The sequence below is a fragment of the Canis lupus genome, chromosome 12 (genome assembly GCF_011100685.1).
Source record: "Canis lupus familiaris isolate Mischka breed German Shepherd chromosome 12, alternate assembly UU_Cfam_GSD_1.0, whole genome shotgun sequence".
NCBI classification, from domain to species: Eukaryota; Metazoa; Chordata; class Mammalia; order Carnivora; family Canidae; genus Canis; species Canis lupus.
The window spans coordinates 43,473,932-43,500,874 of NC_049233.1; the positions used below are offsets into that span (position 1 = coordinate 43,473,932).

The 26,943-nt window shown below is 36.7% G+C and overlaps 1 protein-coding gene across 3 annotated transcripts in view; it reads right to left on the reverse strand.

Moving 5' to 3' along the window:
- Positions 1–7,962: 7,962 nt before the first annotated feature.
- Positions 7,963–26,943, reverse strand: part of UBE3D (ubiquitin protein ligase E3D) — a 209,398-nt gene continuing 190,417 nt past the window's right edge. Inside the window, exon 12 of one of the 3 annotated variants that reach the window (XR_005367965.1) lies at positions 7,963–8,197. Coding sequence is in view for 1 of the 3 variants with exons in the window: in XM_038554624.1 (XP_038410552.1) it covers positions 24,454–24,486 (33 nt within the window). In the remaining 2 variants the exon portion in view is untranslated. Of the gene's footprint in view, positions 8,198–24,190; positions 24,487–26,943 lie in introns of those variants that run through there. The other 2 variants (XR_005367967.1, XM_038554624.1) reach the window with 2 other exon arrangements.

Here is a 26,943-nt window from a genome sequence, read left to right on the forward strand (position 1 = left end):
ATGAGCCAGCAATCCACTTTCAGGTATACTTTCAATAGATTTGAAATCAGGATCTCAAAGAGATATCTTTACTCCCATGTTAATTGAACCATTATTCACAATAGCCACAATATGGAAACAACCCAAATCTCTTGTTAACAGATGAATGAATGAAGAAAAATATGTATACATACAATGAGATGTTATTCACCTTTAAGAAGAAGGAAATCCTGCCATAGGTGACAACAAGGATGAACCCAGAGGACATTGCTAAAATTAAATACAAAATGGAGAGGAGACTTGAAAATACCCTGAGCTGACAAAAACATTGAGCAATATAAATGAAACTTAATTTAGCTTATTCTGCAAAACCAGCTGAAACTTAACTTGGGTCGATCCTTATAAAAGAAACAAGCCATCCTCCAAAAAATTATATAAGATAATCACTTTTAACCATTCTCTGATTAAAAACCATCACTTTCAGGAAGGGGCAAGATGGCGGAAGTATAGGGTCCCCAAGTCACCTGTCCCCACCAACTTACCTAGATAACTTTCAAATCATCCTGAAAACCTACAAATTCAGCCTGAGATTTAAAGGGAGAACAGCTGGAATACTACAGTGAGAAGAGTTCATGCTTCTATCAAGGTAGGAAGATGGGAAATAAATAAATAAATAAATAAATAAATAAAAAAGCATCCAGTGGGGGAGGGGTCCCCTCGAGGAGCCGGGCTAAGGCCCCGGTGGCAAGAGCCTCCAGGATAGGAAAGCCCCGTCCCGGAGAAGAAGGAACTTTACCAATCTTCCCGGAGGGAAAGGCAAGGAGCTCCGGCAGGATCCCAGGAGGGGCGGGGAAGCCCTCAGGCTCCCAGGGGCACTAACAGAGGACCTGCGCTGGGGGGGGAAAGCGCGCCACACACCATGGCGGAGCTCCCTAAAGGCCTGGAGTGCGCACCCAGTAGGGCCTTGGGAGCAGCTCCCACAGGAGCTCAGGCAGAGGGGCTGCTCGGCCGGGAGCAACTCAGGCCGCTCCTGCCACCCGGCGGCCCGGAGCTGTGCTGATCAGCACCCCCCCGCCCCCGGAGCATCCAGGCCCCTGCGGACTGGGAGACTGAGGTAGTTACGGCAGGAGCTGACTCTAGGGCTGGAGAGCTGGCTGCCGCCACTGTTGTTACTCGTCCTGGTGTCACCTTGCGCCTGGGACTGAGCACGGCCGCCAGGGAGCAGGGGCCTCACAGGATAAACAGCTCCCACCAAACCATGCACCTGGCGGGGGGTGGGGGGGGCAGCTCTCTTAGGTACACACACCTGAGATTCAGTTCAGCACAGCAGCCCCTCCCCCAGAAGATCAGCTGGAAGGACAGGGGAAGAGTAAGCTCTTGATCAAGCAGCGCTGGAAAGCTCCAGGGGAAGTTGAGGGACTTAAAGTATATAGAATGAGAGGATACCCCTCCTTGTTTTTTTTTTGTTTCCCCCTCTTTTTGCCCCCTTTCCTTCCTTTTAACAGTACAACTTCTTTTTAGCCACTCTGCACTGAGCAAAATGACTAGAAGGAAGAACTCACCACAAAAGAAAGAATCAGAAACAGTCCTCTCTCCCACAGAGTTACAGAATTTGGATTACAATTCGATGTCAGAAAGCCAATTCAAAAGCACAATGATAAAGCTACTGGTGACTCTGGAAAAAAGCATAAAGGAATCAAGAGACTTCATGACTGCAGAATTTAGATCTTATCAGGCCAAAATTAAAAATCAATTAAATGAGATGCAATCCAAACTGGAGGTCCTAACAAGGAGGGCTAATGAGGTAGAAGAAAGAGTGAGCAACATAGAAGACAAGTTGATGGCAAAGAAGGAAGCTGAGGAAAAAAAGAAAAACAATTAAAAGATCATGAGGAAAGGTTAAGGGAAATCAATGACAGCCTCAGGAAAAATCTACATTTAATTGGCGTTCCATAGGATGCCGAAAGGGACAGAGGACCAGAAAGTGTATTTGAACAAATCATAGCTGAGAACTTCCCTAACTTGGGGAGGGAAACAGGCTTTCAGATCCAGGAGATAGATCTCCCCCTAAAATCAATAAAAGCCATTCAACACCCTGACATTTAATAGTGAAACTTGCAAATTCCAAAGATAAAGAGAAGATCCTTAAAGCAGCAAGAGACAAGAAATCCCTAACCTTTATGATAAAGGGAGAAGTATTAGGTTAACAGCAGACCTCTCCACAGAGACCTGGCAGGCCAGAAAGGGTGGGCAGGATATATTCAGGGTCCTAAATGAGAAGAACATGCAGCCATGAATACTCTATCCAGAAAGGTTCTCATTCAAAATAGGAGAGATAAAGAGCTTCCAAGATAGGCAGAAACTGAAAGAATATGTGACCACCAAACCAGCTCTGCAAGAAATATTAAGGGGCACTCTATAAAAGAAAGAGGAAGTCCAAGGAAACAATACACAAAAACAGGGACCGAATAGGTATTATGATGACACTAAATTCATATCTTTCAATAGTATCTCTGAACGTGAATGGGCTGAACAATCCCATCAAAAGGCACAGGGTTTCAGACTGGATAAAAAAGCAAGACCCATCTATTTGCTGTCTACAAGAGACTCATTTTAGACCTAAGGACACCTACAGCCTGAAAATAAAAGGTTGGAGAACCATTTACCATTCAAATGGTCCTCAAAAGAAAGCAGGGGTAGCAATCCTCATATCAGATAAATTAAAGTTTATCCCAAAGACTGTAGTAAGAGATGAAGAGGGACAGTATATCATAAAAGGATCTATCCAACAAGAGGACCTAACAATCATGAATATTTATGCCCCTAATGTGGGAGCTGCCAAGTATATCAATCAATTAATAACCAAAGTTAAGACATACTTAGATAATAATACACTTATACTGAGAGACTTGAACACAGCGCTTTCTGTAATTCACAGATATTCTAAGCACAACATCTCCAAAGAAACAAGAGCGTTAAAGGATACACTGGACTAGATGGATTTCACAGATATTTACAGAACTTTACATCCAAATGCAACTGAATACACATTCTTCTCAAGTGCACATGGAACTTTCTCCAGAATAGACCACATACTGGGTCACAAATCAGGTCTTAACTGATACCAAAAGATTGGGATCATCCCCTGCATATTTTCAGACCATAATGCTTTGAAACTAGAACTAAACCACAAGAAGAAGTTTGGAAGGATTTCAAACACGTCGAGGTTAAGGACCATCCTGCTAAAAGATGAAAGGGTCAACCAGGAAATTAGAGAAGAATTAAAAAGATTCATGGAAACTAATGAGAATGATTCAAAATCTTTGGGATACAGTAAAAGCAGTTCTGAGGGGGAAATACATCACAATACAAGCATCCATCAAAAAACTGGAAAGAACTCAAATACAAAAGCTAACCTTGCACCTAAAGGAGCTGGAGAAGGAACAGCAAATAAAACCTACACCCAGCAGAGGAAGAGAATTAATAAAGATTCGAGCAGAACTCAATGAAATAGAGACCAGAAGAACTATATAGGACAGATCAACAAAACCAGGGGTCAGTTCTTTGAAAGAATAATAAGATAGATAAACCATTAGCCAGCCTTATTAAAAACAAAAGAGAAAAGACTCATTAATAAAATCTGAATGAAAAAGGAGAGATCATCACCAATACCAAGGAAATACAAACGATTTAAAAAATGTATTATGAGCAGCTATATGCCAATAAATTAGGCAATTAGAAGAAATGGACACATTTCTGGAAAACCACAAACTACCAAAACTGGAACAGGAAGAAATAGAAAACCTGAACAGGTAGATAACCAGGGAGGAAATTGAAGCAGTCATCAAAAACCTCCCAAGACACAAAAGTCCAGGGCCAAATGGCTTCCCAGGGGAATTCTATCAAATGTTTAAAGAAGAAACAATACCTATTCTACTAAAGCTGTTCCAAAAGATAGAAAGAAATGGAGTATACTTCCAAACTCGTTCTATGAGGCTAGCATCACCTTAATTCCAAAACCAGACAAAGATCCCACCAAAACGGAGAATTATAGACCAATATCCCTGATGAAAACAGATGCAAAAATTATCAACAAGATACTAGCCAATAGGATCAAACAGTACATTAAGAAGATTATTCACCATGACCAAGTGGGATTTATCCTGGGGATGCAAGGCTGGTTCAACACTCATAAAGCAATCAATGTGATAGATCATATCAACAAGAGAAAAAATAAGAACCATAGGATCCTCTCAATAAATGCAGAGAAAGCATTTGACAAAATCGACCATCCATTCCTGATCAAAACTCTTCAGAGTGTAGGGATAGAGGGAACATTCCTCAGCATCTTAAAAGCCATCTACAAAAAGCCCATCTACAAAAAGCCCACAGCGGGATCCCTGGGTGGCGCAGCGGTTTGGCGCCTGCCTTTGGCCCGGGGCACGATCCTGGAGACCCGGGATCGAATCCCATGTCGGGCTCCCGGTGCATGGAGCCTGCTTCTCCCTCTGCCTGTGTCTCTGCCTCTCTCTCTCTCTCTGTGACTATCATAAATAAATAAAAATTAAAAAAATTAAAAAAAAAAAACAAAAAAAACAAAAAGCCCACAGCATATATCATTCTCAAAGGGGAAACAATGAGAGCCTTTCCCCTAAGATCAGGAACACAACAGGGATGTCCACTCTCACCACTGCTATTCAACATACTACTAGAAGGCCTAGCCTCAGTAATCAGGTAACAAGAAGAAATACAAGGCATTCAAATTGGCAAAGAAGAAGTCAAACTCTCCCTCTTTGCAGATGATGTGATACTGTACCTAGAAAACCCAAAAGACTCCACCCCAAGATTGCTAGAACTCATACAGCAATTCGGCAGTGTGGCAGGATACAAAATCAATGCCCAGAAATCAGTGGCATTTCTATACACTAACAATGAGACTGAAGAAAGAGAAATTAAGGAGTCAATCCCATTTTCAATTGCACCCAAAAGCTTAAGATACCTAGGAATAAACCTAACCAAAGAGGTAAAGGATCTATACTCTAAAAACTATAGAACACTTCTGAAAGAAATTGAGGAAGACACAAAGAGATGGAAAAATATTCCATGCTCATGATTTGGAAGAATTAATATTGTGAAAATATCAATACTACCCAGGGCAATTTATACATTTAATGCAATCCCTATCAAAATACCATGGACTTTCTTCAGAGTTGGAACAAATCAGCTGAAGATTTGTATGGAATCAGAAAAGACCCCAAATAGCCAGGGGAATATTAAAAAAGAAAACCATAGCTGGGGGCATCACAATGCCAGATTTCAGGTTGTACTACAAAGCTGTGATCACCAAGACAGTGTGGTACTGGCGCAAAAACAGACATATAGATCAATGGAACAGAATAGAGAATCCAGAAGTGGACCCTCAACTCTATGGTCAACTAATATTCGACAAAGCACTGGAAAAAGGACAGTCTCTTCAATAAATGGTGCTGGGAAAATTGGACAACCACATGCAGAAGAATGAAACTAGACCACTCTCTTACACCATACACAAAGATAAACTCAAAATGGATGAAAGACCTAAATGTGAGACAAGAATCCATCAGAATCCTAGAGAAGAACACAGGGAACACCCTTTATGAACTTGGCCACAGCAACTTCTTGCAAGATACATCCATGAAGGCAAGAGAAACAAAAGCAAAAATGAACTATTGGGACTTCATCAAGATAAGAAGCTTCTGCACAGCAAAGGATACAGTCAACAAAACTAACAGACAACCTACAGAACGGGAGAAGATTTTTGCAAATGACCTATCAGATAAAAGGCTAGTATCCAAGATCTATAAAGATCTTATTAAACTCAGCAGCAAAGAAACAAACAATCCAATCATGAAATGAGCAAAAGACATTAACAGAAATTTCACAGAGAAATTTGTGAACACAGATTCATGGCCAACAAGCACATGAGAAAATGCTTTGCATCACTGGCCATCAGAGAAATACAAATCAAAACCACAATGAGATACCACCTCACACCAGTAAGAATGGGGAAAATTAACAAGACAGTAAAGAACAAATCTTGGCGAGGATGTGGAGAAAGAGTAACCCTCTTGCACTGTTGGTGGGAATGTGAACTGGTGCAGCCACTCTGGAAAACTGTCTGGAGGTTCCTCAAAGACTTAAAAATAGAACTGCCCTAAGACCCAGCAATTGCACTGCTGGGGACGCCAAAGATACAGATGCCATGAAAGACTGAGACACCTGCACCCCAATGTTTATAGCAGCAATGTCCACAATAGCCAAACTGTGGAAGGAGCCTCGGTGTCCATCGAAAGATGAATGGATAAAGAAGATGTGGTCTATGTATACAATGGAATATTACTCAGCCATTAGAAATGACAAATACCCACCATTTGTTTCGATGTGGATGGAACTGGAGGGTATTATGCTGAGTGAAATAAGTCAATTGGAGAAGGACAAACATTATATGGTCTCATTCATTTGGGGAATATAAAAAATAGTGAAAGGGAATAAAGGGGAAAGGAGAGAAAATGAGTGAAAATATCAGTGAGGGTGACAAAACATGAGAGACTCCTAACTCTGGGAAATGAATAGTGGAAAGGGAGGTGGGCGGGGGGGTTGGGGTGACTGGGTGATGGGCACTAAGGGGGGCACTTGGCAGGTTGAGCACTGGGTGTTACGCTATATGTCAGCAAATTGAACCCAATAAAAAAAAGGGAAAAAATCACTTTTTAATCATTTTCTGCCTTTTGAAACTCTCACTTCAATAACTAATCATTGTAAAAATTAAACAACTTCTTTATTTTCACTTTGTAAACCATCATGTAATGTCATGCCCCTTTGTTTGACATCAGTCTTGGAATTTGAAGGTTTCCACTTCAAAAACTGTTCTTATATCCACAATAAACTCTTACTGAGTACTATTTATTGATTCAGTGGTTTTAATTTTGCTATTTCTGGATTTTGACATTTTCCTAAGTGAAACAAGCCAATCAAGGAAGACATATATTGCATGATTCCACTTATAGAGGGTATCTCAAGTAGTCAAAATAATAGCAGAGAATAGATTGGTACTGGAGGCTGGGAGCTGGGAGATGAGGGAAAGGTTCTTCAATGGCATAAAGTTTCAGCTTTGCAAGGTTAATAAGTTCTAGAGATATCCTGTAAAACAATGCCAACAGTTAACAATACTGTATTGTGTACTTAAAAATGTGTTAAAAGGGTCAAGCCCATTTTTTTAATTACACAGATGCACACAAAAAGTTTTCCTACCACAAGAAAAATAAACAAAGGGACAGAAGGAAATTTTTGGAGGTGATGGATATGTCTATTACCTTGATTCTGTAATGGTTTCATAGGTGTGTGAAAATGTCTAAACTCCAAATTATATTCATTAAATGTGCCATTTTTAATATCAATTATACCTCAATAAAGATGTTTTTTAAAAAACTGCTTATGGAGTATTTTCCCCACTGATTTCCATAATAAATCCTGAGGTGCATCTAAGAATATATATGCAGTAGAAAAGGGTGACAGTGACAGAGCTTAAAGAAGGCTTATTCTTCTTGAGCAGTGCCCTACCTTCAGAGATTTTTATTTCATTGCTCTGTGGTGTAGCCTAAACATCAAGATTTTTTTTAAACTCCCAGGTGATTTCAAAGTGCAGCCATGGTTGAAATCATCTGATGCACAACAGTGCTTCTCCAACATGAATAAACATACATATCCCCTGGAGATCTTGTTAAAATGCAGATTCTGATTCAAGAGGTCTAAGGTGGAGCCCGAGTATACATTTCTAAAATGCTTCAGGGCATGCTAGAGATGCTGATCTGTGCCTTGCTCTTGGACCAACAAGCCTATAGTATGTAGCAATATGTAAGGGTAGCATTAATTGAATGAGAAAAACCAAAAGGATATTTGAATACAAGAAAAGTGGCACCTACAGAAAAACATATATAGTGCTTCTTCAGCTTCGGCTACTGTGGAATCACCTTGCAGGGAAATCCATGAGTGGGACTCCATCTTCCTTGTCTGTTTCCATAAACTCATCAAGTAACCAGAACATCATGGATTTGTTATAGGGATCTAAACCAATCATTGTTAAGATGGGGAAATGACAGCTTCTCTTTATGAGTAGAGACAATCTGGAGTAGGAAAGATGCATTCATCTTCTTTCTGTATTGCACCAGTCTGTGACAAGCTGTAAACAACAGGGGAACTCATTTGGCATATTTTCCCTGCAGCCATTTGTCAGGTGTCATAATTCTATGAAAAAAAAAAGCCCTTGGGAAATTATAATAAATATATTCCTTACTATTGAATTTCTATTTATGCTGATATCTCTTAAGAGTCTTAGCTTTTATCTGCATGGCAACATCATTTTAATATTAACATCATTAAACTTTACGGGGAATTGTTATTTGATACACAAACACAAAGTATTTTTAGTAAAATAAAACAAGTACAGTATTTCAGAATTCCAATTCCCCATAAAAATGGGCACCTAGAAATAACCTGAAAAGACATTTACAACACTATTACACAATTACAATTACAACACTATTAAAGTTTTTTACAGCTATTTTTCTATATCATAGAAATAGGAGTGCTTGTTTTCATTTCCATACTAGCAAATAGAAGATGCATAAATGAAAGGACTTAAATGTGACCTCAGGGTTTTTTTTTTCTAGACCAGTGGTTCCCAAACTTTTTTTGTCCCAGGACTCCTTTTCATCCTTAAAAATTATTGAGGATACAAATTGCTTTCATTTATGTTAGTTCTACGGATATTTACTCATTTAGAAATTAAAACTGAGAAAAAATTGTATATTTAGTTCACTTAAAAATAACAATAGTATATGCATTACATTTCATTATAAATAATGTATCTTTAGGAAAAGTAAGTAAATTTTCCAACACAAAAAATATTTAGCAAAAAGAATATTTTTTTTTACATTTAAAAAATATCTTTTGAGTCTGTCTTCCTAGAAGAGAAATGGATTCTCCTATCTGTGGCAGCATTCAACTTATTGCGATAGAAAGAATATCCAGCATCTCAAGATCTATAATCTGGAAAGGAAGAGTATTTTAATATTCAGACAGTTGTGGATATCCTTCTTTGATACTACACCAAAACTCAACAAGTGGTTGTTTCTAAAAGGTTAACTGCAATAGGCATCAGAAACCATATCAATAAAGTTTTATGCTGTGTTACATTAAAATCTACTTGTCTAGCTTATTCTTTGAATGGATCTTTTACCCACGTATGACCTTTGAGATTTAGAGCATGTTGGTCCACTGAATTATGGAGATCTTCCAAATGTTGACATTTCATTATACAATATCAAAAAAAAATAATCCATTAATATTACTACCAATCTGATGAAAAAGGTTTTTACATATCAGAAAGCTATCAAGATCATGGGAGCTGATACAAAATTCAATTTTCTCTTAGAAGCTCAAACTTTATCATTAAGAACAAATGTTGTTAGTTGTTTTTCTTGTAGTTATAGGACCAAGTTATACATTTTTTTGAAAGATGTCAGCTAAATATTCATGTCTCAATGCCAATAGTTTGTTAGTCATTCTTTAAGTGAAAAGGAAATTTCCTGGTATTCTAGGTAAAACATTTTATCTATAACTCAAACTAATCTACAAATACTATTCCTCAAGATAATCAGCCTACTTCACAGGCAGTAGAAATATTTTGTACATAATTCCAATTAATCCACCCAGATTATTAAAAATAGTGTGCTCAACAGTCAAGATTTAATAATTTTAATATTTTTACTGCTCCATTGAGGACATTACTAAGTAAAACTAACTTTGGTTTGTCTGTTTAATTTTTTTTTTATTTGGGTATAGGTAACACACAATGTTACACTAGTTTCAGCCATAACAATTTAGGGATTTGACAAGTTTATACATAATGCTTTGTTCACCACAAGTTTAGCTACCATCTAAACTATCACTATTACAATATCATTGGCTGTATTCCTTGTGCTGTGCTTTTTATTCCTGTGACTTATTCATTTCATAACTGGAAGTCTGTATCTCCCTCTCCATTTCATCCATTTTGCCCAATCCCCAACCTCCTCCTCTCCAGTTATCATCAATTTATTCTCTGTATTTACAGGTCTGATTCTGCTTTTTGTTTATTTTTTCATTTTTTTAAATTCCACTTATGAGTGGAATCATATGGTTTGTTTTTCTCAGCCTGCCACATTTCACTTAGCATAATACATAATACTGAAAGTCCTAGCCAGAGCAATCAGACAAGAAAAAAAAAAGAAAGAGAGGCATCCATATTGGTAAAGAAGCTAAACTGTCACTATATGCAGATGACATGTTACTATAGACAGAAAATCCTAAACGCCACCAAAAAGTAGTAGAAGTGATGAGTGAATTCGGTAAAATGGCAGGATATAAAATTAATACCCAGAAATCAGTAGCATTTCTACACACTAATAATGAAGTAGCAGAAAGAGTAATTTTTTAAAAACACCATCACTTACAACTGTACCAAAAAGAATAAAATATCTAGGAATAAACTGAACTATAAAGGTGAAAGACTTGTACTCCAAAAACTATAAATCACTGATGAAAGAATTTGAAGATGGCAGAAACAAATGGAAAGATATTTCATGCTCATGGATTAGAATAACTAATAGTGTTAACATGTCCATATAAAAAGACCTACAGATTCAGTGCAACCTCTATCAAAATGCCAATAGTATTTTAGCCATAACTAGAACAAATAATCCTAAAAACCACAGAAGATCCTGAATAGTCAAAGCAATCCTGAGAACAAGAACAAAGCTGGAGATATCACAATCCCAGATTTCAAGATATACTACAAAGCTGTACTAATCAAAACAGTATGGTACCTGTACAAAAATAGACATAGAGATTAATAGGACAAAGAGACCAGAAATAAACGCATGATTACATAGTCAGTTAATCTATGACAAAGGAGGTGAAAACATGCAATGGGGAAGACAGTCTCTTCAACAAATGGTGCTTGGAAAACTGGATAGCTACATGTGAAAGAATGAAACTAGGCCACTTTCAAACATCAGACACAAAAATAAACTCAAAATGGATTAAAGACCTAAATGTAAGACCTAAAACTATAAAAATCCTAGAATAGAACAGGGCAGTAAAATTACTGACACCAGCTGTGGCAACATTTTTCTAAATATGTCCCATTTGGGAAGGGAAATAAAAGCAAAAATAAACTATGGAGACTACATCAAACTAAAAAGCTTTTTCACAGCAAATGAAAGCATCAACCATCAAAACAAAAAGACATCCTACCAAACAGGAGAAAATATTTGAAAATGATATATTTAAAGAAAAGTAAATATCCAAGATATATAAAGAACTTCTACAACTCAATACCAAAACAAACAAATAATCCTATTAGAGAATGGGCAGAAGACTTGAATAGACATTTTTCCAAAGAAGACATCCATATGGTCAAGAGACACATGAAAAGATGCTCAACATCACTCATCATCAAGGAAATGCAAATCAAAACTACAGTGAGATGTCATGGGGTTTTTTATTTGTTAGATTGGGTTGTTTTGTTTTGTTTTTTACTAAAACCATGGCAATGAAGAATGATTACTAGTACACTTTGGGCCACTACCTTGATTTGTGCTAAGGCACAATGTGTACCCAGCAAGTGTACCCATCATGGATTTTTTGCTGTCATTACTTGACCACAGGAAGTATTTATTTCTTTAAACTAAAACTGTTTTCTGGAAAAGTTTTCCATGGAACACATTTGGAAAAAGTTGTATTAAATACTTCTTTAGTCCTTTCCTACTTCTAGAGTTTATGGTTACATCTACCTCCCATATTATCCTTCAAATTGACATATATTAGAAGTTAAGAAATTTTACCAATGAAATTTTACCAATTTTCATTACGCTTCAGTGTTCTTTCCTATAATTTACTAATCAAGTTTTGACTTCTAGGGATCCCTGGGTGGCGCAGCGGTTTAGCGCCTGCCTTTGGCCCAGGGCGCGATCCTGGAGACCCGGAATCGAGTCCCACATCGGGTTCCCGGTGCATGGAGCTTGCTTCTCTCTCTGCCTGTGTCTCTGCCTCTCTCTCTCTGTGACTATCATAAATAAATAAATTAATTAATTAATAAATTAATTAATTAATTAATTTAAAAGTTTTGACTTCTATCTGTAGTACCTAACACAGTGCCTGGAACAGAGTATGTGTTCTAAAAATGAATGCTTCTTCATACTTTAGCATTTTTAAAAGATGATTTGAGGAATCTTACAAAACACATACAATATGGCAAATGTATTTTAAAAATCTGATCAGAGATGCCCCAGTGGCTCAGCGGTTGAGCGTTTGCCTTGGGCTCAGGGCATGATCCCAGGATCTGGGATGAGTCCTGTATCAGGCTCCCTATGGGGACCCATAGGACCCATTGCTTCTCTCTCTGCCTATGTCTCTCTCTCTCTCTTTTTCTGTCTCTCATGAATAAATAAATAAGTCTTTTAAAAAATAATGTAAAAATTTTGATCAAAGGGGTACCTGGGTGGCTCAGTGTCTGACTCTGGGTTTCAGTTTAGGTCATAATCTCAGAGTACTGGGATTAAGCCCTGTATCAGGCTCCATGGTCAGCAGGGAGTCTGCCTGAAGATTTCTCCCCCTCTTCTTTTGTCCCTCCCTCCCACTCATGCTTGTGCTCTCACTCTCAAATAAATAAATCTTAAAAAAATAAATAAAAATCTGATCAAAGAAAAAAGTGCAGGCTGAACAATTATTAGAAGTGGGTTGAAAATTTGACTCAGAAGTTTCTGATGGTCAAAGAAACATGAAATCTCATTCAGTTAGAAAAGCCACATTATGAACTTAGGTTTCATAAGAATTCAGCAGAAGGAAATTCAGGGTCACAAAAAGTGACCCCATCCATATTTGGAGGTGGGTTGAGACAGATTAATAAATACCAGATGTAGATTTAATTTTGGGCTAGTAAAATATTACTTCTCTATAATTTTATTATTTCATTCATAATTTTAATCAAATCTACTCTTTAAAAAAATAAAATCTACTCGAATTATAGCTGTGAGGAGTCAAGTTGTTCAAGAAGTATCCAGGGTATCATCGGACTCATTTATTGAGCAAATTAAAAATCTCCTCACCATGAAAACTCCAGAATCACAACAGCAGCACATGCCAATCATTCTAGAAGGATTAGGGCTTATAAAGAACCTAAATGTATTTATTAAACTATTTATGTATTCAGAAAATATATATTGGGTATCTTCTATGTGTAAAATCACTGTGTATTAGGTATTACCTAGATAAGATCTTCATATTTCCTGGGAATCAGATATCCAGATTATACAATTCATACAGATAATTTTTCCCTAAAAACATAAATAATAATACTTAAGAAGTAGTTAAAAGCAATCAACTTTGCATTCATTAGGGCTTATCATCCTTGACCATTGTATGCAGGACTTAGATTAGAGCTTATATTATGTAGATATGCCTATTTAGGTCTGGAACTACACAGCACAATATAAGTGACAGCTTACAGAAAATATAAATGGATTGGAACTGGATTTTGGGGACAGATGAATTATATGTGGTGGGAGAGGGGAGGAAGACTATATGCTAGAGCAAGAAAGTTATTACTATTGCAACATTTATTGGAACTTTTTAAACTTTTTCTCCCATTTTTCCTAAATGTAAAAATTTCATTACACCAGGTAATTATTCTCATGTCTTGGAAATTCAGATTTACTCTACCTAATCATAATGACTTTATTCAAGCTGTTCTCCACCAAAATATAGATTAGATAAATGATAGATATAGATAGATAGATAGATAGATAGATAGATAGATAGATAGATAGATATAGATATCTTTTCCATTCCTTTACCTCCACTCAAAATTCTATCTGTTCTCCAAGATACAGTTCAAATTTCATGTTATACATGAAACATTCTCCAACATTCTACATCGCCTTGTATTCTCACACCACTCAATTCTTGGAGCACATATAATACATACATTATTGATTTAGAAAATTATTCATGAGCTTTTGCTCTTAACTTTTTGGTCATTTATGATGTCAGATTTCTCTGCCTACCTGATGTGTACCTCAAAATGCTAAATTTTAGCTTCTCAGTCCCTGACATAATACTAAATATCTACAGGATAGGTGCCCAATAAATATGTGTAGAATTTAATGAAATTTCACTGATCTGTGAAAAAGAAGACACAACCATCTAGCAATGACGAAGAGACTTTTTTTTTGTTTTGGTTTTGGTTTGGGTTTGGGTATCTCAGGAACTCATAGAAGAACATTATTATTATCCTTGCTTACTGAGCTCTTTCCAGCTTATAGATTGAAAGGTAAATAAATCAAGATGTGCCATATTGTTACAGCATGTTTGGTAAGTTATGTTTAAATGGATCTTAATATTTTTAAGATGTTTAGTCATTTCTTTTATAACTAAAAGAATAATAATGTATATGTAGTACCAGAAAACCAGTTATTTTACTAAGTCAATGAAGGAGCCATTTCATGTCATGAAAATCAGCACAACATCTTGCTCACACAGGCAAGTGTCCAGATGGATTAAGTTTGGCCCTGGGAAATTTAGGTACACATCACCAGAGTGACTAGAATTATCATGCTTCAACTGTGCCAGACTATTAATTCTTCTTAATTTGGCATTTTTATTAGTTCTATTCTAAGTCTTTCTTAAATTTTTATCTTAGAAGATAAAAGGGAAGAAAACTCTTTAAAGAACAAAAGCATAGGCTTCATTTGGTATCCCATATGTCAATGGTCCTTTAGGACAATATATTTCAGCCAGCTTTTTGAAACAACCATCATCCAAAAGATTAACTTGGGTTAGACATTAGATAAATAATAGACCTGAAGATCCGAGAATGACATTTTCTCAAGCTTGAAACAATTAGAGCAACAGGAAATGAATACCCCCTTTATAATTACCTAGAGAATAATTGATCTAATTAAATCCTTCATATTAAGCACTCACATTGCCTTTTTATGGTGAAAGCCTAAATTCTAATGGTTTCTTCATGCATCATTGACATAGGACCAAACCAAAACCTAGGAGAACTGCTGAATTTTACAAATCTCCAACTCTGTTAATTAACTGACCAAGGAGGTTTTACATAAAGAATACTTAAGAATGTGTCTTACTTCTCCTAAGTAGCATTTCAAAGGCTGGAAGTAATTACATGTCTCAAGGATCCACCCAGAAGGCTTCAGGAATTACATTTCTTATCATAAATGGGCCTCCAAAATACACTGATGACAGAAGAATTGTAACATGGTATTTTGTGATTTGTATCAAACAGTCTATTTGAACAGAGTTTTGAATTTAGACAGAATTGCTGAAGTTCTCTAACAGTTATTAGGAATCCCACTACCACTTATGTATGATATATTACAGACACTGAGCATATCCCCATAACTGCAAAGCAGTGAAGTTGAATAACTCGCAGCAGCTCATACAAAAAGTAGAAGAGAAAGGATACAAATGTAAATCTGTTTAATTTTAAAGTCCATGCTCAGAAATACTCTGTTATACAGTTCAACCTTTTATTTAAAAATTATTTTTAAATAATTTATGAAGAGGATTCGAGGTAGCTCCTAGTAAAGAAATAAATATAATTCAGATAGTAAAACAATAGTATAAGAGATGTAAACAAGGAAGGGAGATCATTATACCAAAGGTCCCAATTAAAATACAATTTCTTAGACAACCCTCAGAGGAAAAAGGAAACATACATTATATATTTTTCTCTCTCTGATAAAAGGAAACAGAGTAGTAATGTGGGAGTTACCAGGTTCCCTGCCACTAAGTTTTTAGGAAATGTCATTGTGTCCAAGGTTAGAGATGGGTCATTGAACACAATTTCTTCCATGCACAGATCTGTAAAAGATGTACAAATATTCCTTGTGTGACTACTACTAAGATCAGTCTTCAAAAAATGTTGAGAATATAATGTTAAATCACCATCCTATGAAAGAAATTTTATGATACATAACTTTTTAGTGATCTAGTATAAGTATAAATCTTGGAGTATACAGAAGTGATTGTTTAAAATGTCCCTTAAATGGAACTTTCACACTAACTTTGAAATATTAACTGTTATAAGAATTGTCATCCTGCCATAAACAAATGGAAAGCCATACAAAATATGGGAAATGACTCTTTTCATCCAGTGGACATCAAACAGTGTAGAGTTATGATCTCATGCAAAAGAAGTGAGCCCTACAATTACCCCAACTTACTGGCTGAAGGGTGTAGTATAAAGAGAGGAATCCAACTAGAGCCCAGTCATGCTAATTGTACTGGAAGTCCTAGCCAGTGCTGTAAGTTGAAAAACATAAAAAAGAAAATGGCATATAAAGATTGGAAAGGAATAAATTCAATTGTCTTTATTCACAGATGACATGTTTACCCATGTATAAAATCCTAAGGAATCTACTAGAAAGTTACTGAAGTTAACCAGTAAATTCAGCAAATTCACAGTTTACAAAGTCAGTATTTAAAAAAAAAAAACTATTTCTATAACTTACAATGAACAGTTGGTATTGAAATTTTAAAATATAATTACAGTAGCACCAAAAATCATGAAACATTTAGAGATAAATTTATCAAAATATGATCAAGCTCATACACTAAAAACTACAAAATGTTTCTGAGAGAAACTGAAGAAGGCCCAAGTACATGGAAAGAGATACAGTGTTCATGGACTAAAAGACTTAATGTATCAGTTTTGCCCAAATTGATCTCTAGATTCAATGTAATTCTAATAAAAATCTGATCAGTTCTCTTATTTTAGTAGAAGCTGACAAGTCAATTCTTAAATTTATATGAAAAGGCAAAGCATCTAGAACCATTGAACAATTTTGAAAAAGAAGAGAATTTTGGAGGACTTATAGTAACTTACAGCAATTTTGCAAGACTTCCTCTAAAGCTAGTTATGAAGATGATGTGATATTGATATAAGGAAGGCACAGAGATCAATGGAACTGATTACAAATACCAGAAATAGGTCCATATGTATATGGTCATTTGACTTTTTTTTTTAAGATTTTATTTATTCATGAGAGACACACAGAGAGAGGCAGAGACATAGGCAGAGGTAGAAGCAGTCTCCCTGAGAGAAGCCTGATGAAGGACTCAATCCCATGACCCCAGGATCATGACTTGAGCCAAAGGCAGATGCTCAACCACTGAGCTACCCAGGCACCACTGGTCAATTGACTTTTTTCTGTGTGGGTATAAAGGTAATTCTGCAAAGGAAGTATAATCATCTCAACAAATAGTGCTGAAATAATTCAATATCAATATGGAAAAAAATGAATCTCAAACTCTACCTCATGGTATGTATAAAAATCAACTTGAAATAGACTATAGATCAAAATATTAAAGCTAGAACTAAACAACTTTCACAAGAAAACATAGGAGTAAAATTTTATGAGGTTTCAGTTGGTCAAGATTTTTTAGGTAGGACACAAAAAGAATGAATTAGAAAAGAAACAATTGATTAACTTCCTTTAGCAACTTTGTAGAACAACTCTGCTAGTAATGAAATCCTTTAGTTTATATTTATCTTAGAATATCTTAATTTCTCCTTTACTACTGAAGGGTAATTTTGCCAGAATTTTTGGTTGACAATTTTTTTTCTTTTAGTACTTTTTAAAATCACATCTTGGCCTTTCAGCTAAGATCAAATAAAGTACTTTTAATATGTCATCTATTATCTTCTGGCTTCCACGATTTCTGATGAACAATGAACTGTTAATGTTATAGAGGATCCTCTGTATGTGATGAGTCACTGCTGTCTTGTTGTTTTAAAAATTCTTTTTTTGTCATTTTACAATTTTATTATAATATATGGGTATCTTTGAGTTTATCCTTCTTGGCATTTGTTTAGCTTCTTGGATGTGTAGATTTATATCTTTAATCAAATTTAGGAACTTTTCAACCACTATTTCTTCAAATATTTTTTTTGTCCCATTTTTTTCTTGCTTTTCCTTTTAGGACTCCCATGATGAATAACCTGATACAGGTGCTGTCATTTCTTCATTCTTTTTTTCTTTCTGTTCCTCAGAAAGGACAATTTCATTTGCCTTAGCTTCATGTTCACTACTTTTTTTCTCTGTCTACCCAAATTTACTGTTGAGCCCCAGTAGTGAATTTTTCATTTAAGCCATGATACTTTTCAACCAAACAATTTCTATACAGTTCCTTTATAAAAATTCTCTCTGTATTGACATCCCCTATTTGTTCCAACATTGTTCTTCTGGCCTCTTTTAATACTTTGTTCATTGTTTTCTTTAGCTCACTGAACACATTTACTAGAGTTAATTTAACTTCTTTGATTAGTACTTCCAAAGTACAGGCCTCATCAGAGTTAGTTTCTGTCAAATTCTTTATTTCCTGTGAAAGAGCCTTATTTTCCTGTTTCTTTGTATGCTTTGTCATTTTTGTTGTTGTTGAAAACCAGACATTTTGAGTATTGTAATGTATTATATAAGGTGGTTAATTCTGGAAATCAGATTCACCCTCTCCTCAGGATTGTTTTTTTGACATATTGAGGGCTTTAGTTGTCCATTTATATAGTGACAGTTCCCAACTATTTTACCAAAGTCTATAGTCCTTATGTGTGTGAAGCTTTTTTTCCATTATCTCTGTAGTCAGCCTGTGACCTAAGACAAATTTCCTTAAATGTGTGCATTACAATTTGTTAAGGGTGTGTATATCTCTTTAAATCTTCCAATGGCCACTACAGGGAAAACCAGTGCAGCTCAAGGGGACTGAAACAAAAGCAATTGCCTATTCCAGTCCCTAAGGGAACTGCCAGACTAATTAAAATGCACAACCCAAACTTTTTGGAGGATAAGTTCCTTAGTATCCATTTGGCAATAGCCAGCTACTCTAGGAATGTAGGCCACTAACCCCAATAGCCATGGAGGTTCTGAGGAATGAGGATGGTAGCTTGGTTCACACATGTCACTCTCTTACAAAGTTCAGCAGCCTCTCCCTTAAACAAGTGCTCACTTGGTTACTCTAAGTGTTTGATCAGGTCTTAGAGTTCAAATAGTTTATTCTGATCTTATTGTCTAGCTTAATGGTTGTTTCCATAGAGGGACTGACCTCTGGATTTTCCTACTTTACTCTTTTCAATGACATCATTATCTAAGTTTTAATTGTGAAAAATGTTTAGGTGTCCCTTTAATTGAGATAAAATACTATGTTACAAATGTAACATATAACTTGATAATCTTTAATTAAACCTAAAATACTCATAGAATTGGCTTTTTCTGTCATTATCATAAAAGAAACCAGATATGCAAGGCAGATGAATGATATAAACATTATTGGCTAATAGGCAAATATAATACTCTCTTACCAAGCATAAAACTCTCCTCTTACGATGGATCAGGTTAAACTTCAGCAATGATGGAAATATACAGGAAAACTGTCATAGTACAGTTTCTGTAGCATTAATAAACTGTTATCAGCTTCTCTTGTCTGAATTTAAATGGGCTGGGGTTATGACTTCTTAGCTCTTGACACCTTGGAGTTTGCTCAGTGTGTTTCTTAGCCTCTGTGTATCTATCATCATCTCTTTCATCTCCCTAACCAAATACACACACATTTCCTTTTGCATGTAAAACCTAAGTAACTTGGAAAATTGACCTGATTTTAATTTCTCTTCCTTGGTGCTCTTTTTTGTCATGGAATCTAAATAAGAATCTTTCATATTATATTATATAATATATATATATATATATATAATATATATAATTAAAAATTATTTATCCTAACATTTGTATAGTCTTACCTTGATTATAAGCCTTCTGTCCGGGAGTTAAATCAAGGCGTTTAGCTATGACTGTGTTAGAGAAATGTTGGAAAAGAAAACATGAATTACAAAAACATATTTTTTTTGTAATTCATTCATTTATTCAACAAATATTCATTCAGTATCTTCATATCAGGAGCTGTTCTTATGCACTGGGGATACAATTGTAGGCAAATAAAAGGGTTTTTTGCTTTCATAGAACATATTCAGTGGGCAAAATCATGATGATTTTAACAAAATCATCAATGCTATGAATATACCAGAAAAAAAAAAAAAGGGGCCCTATAGAAAAAAAATGTTAATCTAAGAGAATACATAACAAATGAAGATTTAAAATTCAGGAAAACCTTCCCTAAAGAAGGGACCATTGATCTAAGATCATAAGCATGATACAGTGTTAATTTCATAAAGAGGATGAGGTCCAAAGGAGGGCCAAAGAGAACTTTCAGAGATAGATTTGCCTGTGCAAAAGCCCTGTAATAGAAAGCAGGAAGGCAGGATTGGGAACTTGAAAGAAGACCCTGTGGCTTTAGGGAAGATAGCAAGAGGAAGAGAGTGAAGTGAGTTGGAAGAAGGACCAATCTATGAATGATACCATAGGATCATAAGGATTTCATTCTTTATTAAGAACAATGTGAGGAAGAGGAAGACATAGACATGGCTAACAAGCACATGAGAAAATGCTCCGCATCACTTGCCATCAGGGAAATACAAATCAAAACCACAATAAGATACCACCTCACACCAGTGAGAATGTGAAAATTAACAAGACAGGAAACCACAAATGTTGGAGAGGATGTGGAGAAAAGGGAACCCTCTTGCACTGTTGGTGGGAATGTGAACTGGAGCAGCCACTCTGGAAAACTGTCTGGAGGTTCCTCAAAGACTTAAAAATAGATCTTCCCTACGACCCAGCAATTGCACTGCTGGGGATTTACCCCAAAGATACAGATGCAGGGAAACGCCAGGACACCTGCACCCCGATGTTTATAGCAGCAATGTCCACAATAGCCAAACTGTGGAAGGAGCCTCAGTGTCCATAGAAAGATGAATGGATAAAGAAGATGTGGTTTATGTATACAATGGAATATTACTCAGCCATTAAAAATGACAAATACCCACCATTTGTTTTGACATGGATGGCACTGGAGGGTATTATGCTGAGTGAAATAAGTCAATCGGAGAAGGACAAACATTATATGGTCTCATTCATCTGGGGAACATAAAAAATAGTGAAAGGGAATAAAGGGGAAAGGAGAAAAATGCATGGGAAATATCAGAAAGGGAGAGAGAACGTGAGAGACTCCTAACTCTGGGAAATGAACTAGGGGTGGTGGAAGGGGAGGTGGGCAGGGAGGTTGGGGTGACTTACGGGCACTGAGGGGGCACTTGATGGGATGAACACTGGGTGTTATTCTATATGTTGGCAAATTGAACACCAATAAAAAATAAATTTATATAAAAAAAAGAACAATGTGAGGCTAGTGGAAGATTTTAAGGAAGAATGAGTTGACATCCTAGAGAATAGCTGGCAATAGGCCACTTGAGAGGTGATATTCTAGTAGTCCAAACAAGTGTGGATAGTGTTGGATTAGAGTAATAGTAGTAGAAAGGGTGAGAACAGAAACATTTTGAGAGAGATTCAATATGATACAATTGATAGGACTTGGTAATATAGTTGACATAGAAAGTGAAGGAAAAGTCCAAATCCAGGATAACTTATGTTTTCTGCCTTAAACAAATAGACTGATGAGAGAATCATGAGATAAGAAATACTAAAAAATGACCAGGAGAGTATATGGCAAGATCTAAAGATCTAAATTGGATAAGCTGAATTTAAGGTATGTATGAGATACCCAAGAAAAGTCAGTGGGCAGTGGATATTAAGACCTGTACTTAAAGGGGAGGTCTTACCCGAAGATGTCATCTGGGCATCCACAGTAATTGAACTATAGTTCTAGCTGAGATTCCTTAGGGAAAGAATAGCAGTACAAGAAAAAATGGGGTATGGAGAGCAAGTCCAGCACTCCACTTTGACGGAGATGATTATGAATAAAGGACACAGAAGAGTTGGCTAGAAAATATAAGATAGAAATAGGGGATGCCTGGGTGGCTCAGCAGTTGAGCATCTGCCTTCAGCTCAGGCTGTGATCCCAGAGACCCAGGATCGAGTCCTGCATTGGGCTCCCTGCATGGAGCCTGTTTCTCCCTCTGCCTGGGTCTCTGAGTCTCTCATGAATAAATAAATAAAATCTTTTTTAAAAAGTTCTAAATAGAAGTATATAAGAGAATATTAGGAGAACTAAGAAAATAAATTATTTTAAAAGGAGGGTGTGGTCATCAGTGTCAGGTCACTGATTGAATTCCAAGATTACCCATTGAATTTGGCAACTCAGAGGATGTTCGTGATCTTCACAGAAGGCACAAAAGTGCCTTCTTTTTGTGCCTATTTTGGTGGACTGTTGAGGACGTAAATTAGACTGTAATAGTTTTCAAAGGAGTGAAGAATGAACAATGTCGGTAGGTAAGTCTTCAAGAAATTGAGCTGTGAATGGGGAGAGAAGAAATGGGTTAGAAACCTACATGGATATCTGAGGTTCAAGAATTTATTTTACTTAGGAGAAACTTCAACAAGTATAAATGTGCATAGAAACGATCCATATTCATGGTGAACGTGAATACATTGATTCAGATGCCAAAATTATCAACAAATGAAAGAGACACAGGGGCTTCTGGATGACATGAACCAAGAGAAGGATAGAGTGATGGAGGGGAATGGCATGGGTTTCAAAGAAAAAGACTTTGAAAGTGAGTAAGGGAGTACAAGTTGAATACTGATTCCATCTCGAACTACATGGTATGGAATGTGAGTGGTAAAAGAATAAATAGCATCACTTTGAATAGCTACAAGAAATGCCTTGTCCTCAGGGAAGAGGTTAGGATATAAGAGCTACTGTCTATTAGACTGTGAGATCCAGGATCTCGCATGGTGAGAACCTTAAGATCAAGGATTATGTCTATATTGACAAGATAGTTTAGAGTTATGCCTCTCAACCTTTAGTGTAACATCGGAGTCACCTAGGAGGCTTGTTAAGACACAGACACCTGTGTCTTATCCTTGGGTTATCTAATTTTAAAAATCTTGGGTAAGCCCAAAGATGAGCATTCCTAATAAGTTCCTATATCTGTTGATGATGCCAGTCTGCATACTACACTTTAAAAACCACTGAGATAATCTATGTTGTGATAAGAAACAAACCCTAAAATCCCAACAGGTTAATAAAGCAAAAGTTTGTTTTCACTTATTCAAAACCTAACCTGATTGGGTAGCTCTCTAGAGCATTCTTTTCTAAGCAGAAATCCAGGAATCCAGGTTGTTTCTACTTGGAGTAATGCCATCTGGAACCTGTGGCCTCCAAAGTCATATAGCAAGGGAAAAGAGACTGAGACAGTCATGTAGTATGTATTCAGGGGTCAGATCTGGAGGATGGTTTGCATCCTCTCTACTCAGATCTCATTGGTCAGAGCTTAGTCACATAGTCTAAAAATAATAGTAAGAGGGTCAGGGAAATGTAAAGGAAAGCATGTGTATTTCGTGAGCATTTTTTTAAAATTTTTATTTATTTATGATAGTCACACAGAGAGAGAGAGAGAGAGAGAGGCAGAGACACAGGCAGAGGGAGAAGCAGGCTCCATGCACCGGGAGCCCGACGTGGGACTCGATCCCGGGTCTCCAGGATCGCGCCCTGGGCCAAAGGCAGGCGCTAAACCGCTGCGCCACCCAGGGATCCCTCGTGAGCATTAACAGCCTCTGTCAGAGCATCTTTTGTGTCTAACCTCAACAAAGGGAACAATGCCAGTCAAAATAAGGAGCTCAATATATATTGGCTAGCTCAATAAATTGAATAGAATTTAATAGCTATTGACTGAAATCTGGGTTTTAGTTTTCCTTTAGCAAGGCAAAGCATCCCTTGCAACTAGCTGCTGTTATTCACATATATCCTTCAACACACACACACACACACACACACACACACACATACATCGCTGCCTTCTCTGAGTGACCTTCTCTGACCTTGCGAGATTCAACTTTACATTGTTACCCTTGGGACATCCATAGATTGAATTGATATGAGCATGCTGAAATGGAAAAGAAAATTATACTGATGAAAAAACAAGACTGTATCATGTTCACTCCTGTCTGCCAGGAATTCAGAGATTTGAGGTAAAGTATTTAGTTCAACATAGGGCCTCATTTTTGAGAAGGCTGTGCCCTTGGGATGTTCCACTTCCCGTATTACCTTCAAGGCCTTTATTGTATTCGAGGTCTGGTGATGGCTGAGTGACAGGAATGCTGACAGTTCTATTAGCTGTAGAAGCAGGACAGGTCAATCAAGACTTCTCACATCTCTAGGTAACAAGTGGAGTTTCCGAAGGCAACCCAGATTCCAGCAGGATGAGCTGCAGAGCCTTGTTACAAGATGAAAAGGGCTCTTGAGGGCTGCTGTTACCTCTAAAATCCTTGGCCACCACTTAAAATGGAAAGCATTAGTCCTGCTTCAAACTTGCTTCCTGCCCGCCTTTGGTAGCACCTAGTAAAAGAGTACAGAAATACAAACAGAGGGAGAGAGCGATTTTCTGGACTCTGAGGTGTCAGGAGAACATGCTTCCTCTTTGACCACTCATGGTCTCTCAGTAAGGAAAAGAGCCTGTGATGGGTACTTGAGAGAAGCATATCTTTTGGTTTTAACCTATGAAGATAAAAGAGGTCTTGTTTTAATAATTTATATCTTATTCTTCTCTCCCTTTGAGGCACAAGTTTCATGATGCTAAAGAACTTTACTTTGTTTAATAAACACATTCATTCAGGGGAAAATGAGAAAATCTTATGAAAACTGTCATGAGGGAAATTCCAATGAGTAGTAAAGAATGTATTATTCAGTGTCTCCATATAATTGGTGTAATGGGGTGTTTCCACTTAAAAAGTAGTTAGATTGGCATCTTATTGGATTTGTATTTTTTATAGCATTTCATAGATATAAAATAAATTAGAACATGGAGTATCCAGCTGCTCTTTGAATCTTTACACAGTACAAATCTTATTTATTTTCAAGTTCTCATGATAGTGACCAAAGGAACAAGTCAGATTTTTTTTTAAAGATTTTATTTATTTATTCATGAGAGACACACAGAGAGAGGCAGAGACATAGGCAGAAGGAGAAGCAGACTCCATGCAGGAAGCCCGATGTGGGACTCGATCCCAGGACTCTGGGATCACGCCCTGAGCCACCCAGAGATGCTCAACTGCTGAGCCACCCAGGCATCTCACAAGTCATATTTTTAAATCCTGACTGTCATGAGATGACTTAAAAAAGAAAGCTGAGATACTTTTAGCAACTGTCACTGAGTTCACTTTTCAGGTAAAAAAAAACATACACTAAGGTTTGTACAAATGTGACCTGCATTCAGACCCCTACACATCTCAGGAAATGATTGGCTGAATGATATCAGATTTGTAAAATGTCAGGTGGTCCAAAAGCTACTCTGCAGGGAGGAGTTGTTGTTTCAGGAAGGAAAGTCTTGGTTTTTTTACATTCTGCTATAGAGGTCTGGGAACCAGAGCTGTCCAAAGCCTCCAGCAACACATAACACTCCACAGGTCAGTGTTTATTAGGGTGCTATTGCCATTTAAAAAGACAAAAATGGCATCACTCTGCAATAAATTTTGCACTCAATCGATACATATTTGTTTGGACCTATTATGACCAGTGAAAATAATTCTATATATTTCTACACAATTTTTATTAAGTACATAGAAAACTAAAATCATGAACCTAGGATCAGGGTTCATGTGTTAAAATGTGGACAGTGAGCACAATTCAAAGAGGTAAGTATATGTTAAACTACATTGTAACTTGTTCAGGGACTGTGTGATATAATGAAAAGGAGTTTTATGAAATTTTTCAAAGATTATTTATTTATTTATTTATTTATTTATTTATTTATTTATGAGAGAGAGCATGCACAAGTTGGGGGAGGGTACAGAGAGAGAGTGAGAGAGAATCTCAAGCAGACTGGCATCAAGCAGGGAGCTGGACATGGGGCTCCATCCCACAACCCTGAGATCATGACCTGAGCCAAAATCAAGAGTCAGATGTTCAACTGACTGAGCCACTGAGGCGTCCTAGTTTTTATTAATTTTTTAATTTGCAAAACAGGTTTTTCCATTTCAAACTTATTTTCAATCTGTGGGATTATAGGAAAGTTACTTAAGGTTCAGTGAGCCTCAATTTCCCACCCATAAAAGAGACATAATATTTTTGCCTTGTAGAGTTGCCATGATAATTAAATGAGGGCTACATGAAAGCCAAGTTTGTAGTAAATGCTCAATGAATGGTAGCCGTAACCGAACTATAATTGTTATTATTCAGCATTCTATGAATAGGTGATTGTACAAAATATTGTTTATCAAAAGGAATTTGATTTCTAAATAAAAAGTGTCACGGATTGAATGTTTGTGCTTCCCCAAAATTCATGTTAAAACTTAATCTCCAGTGAGGTGGTAATTTGGAAAATATAGATCATAGGAGTGAAGTCCTAATGAATAGGACTAGTGCACATGTATATCAAGCCCTCTTATATGTAAATGAGATGCCAGAGAACTCCCTCACCCCTTCCATCATATGAAGGCACAGTGAAAGATAGCATCCATGAATGAAGAAATGGGTCTTCACTGCACATGGACTCTGCCAATTCTTTGAACCTGGCCTTTTCAGCCTCCAGAACCATGATAAATAAATTGTTTATGAGCCAGCCTACGGGACTATGCTATAGCAGCCTAAATAGATATAGACAAAAAGCTTTCTTTGAAAAAAAATTTTAAAAAGATCTTACTGCACAATCATATTTTTGTATAACTACTAACATGAAATAAATATACATTAGCTTGTAAATGCCCGTTAACCTAAGGAGTTGGTTTATATTTCAAAATAAATGAGGATGAAAAATAAGAGGAAATGAATTCTGACTTCCTATTTGATTATCCTCTC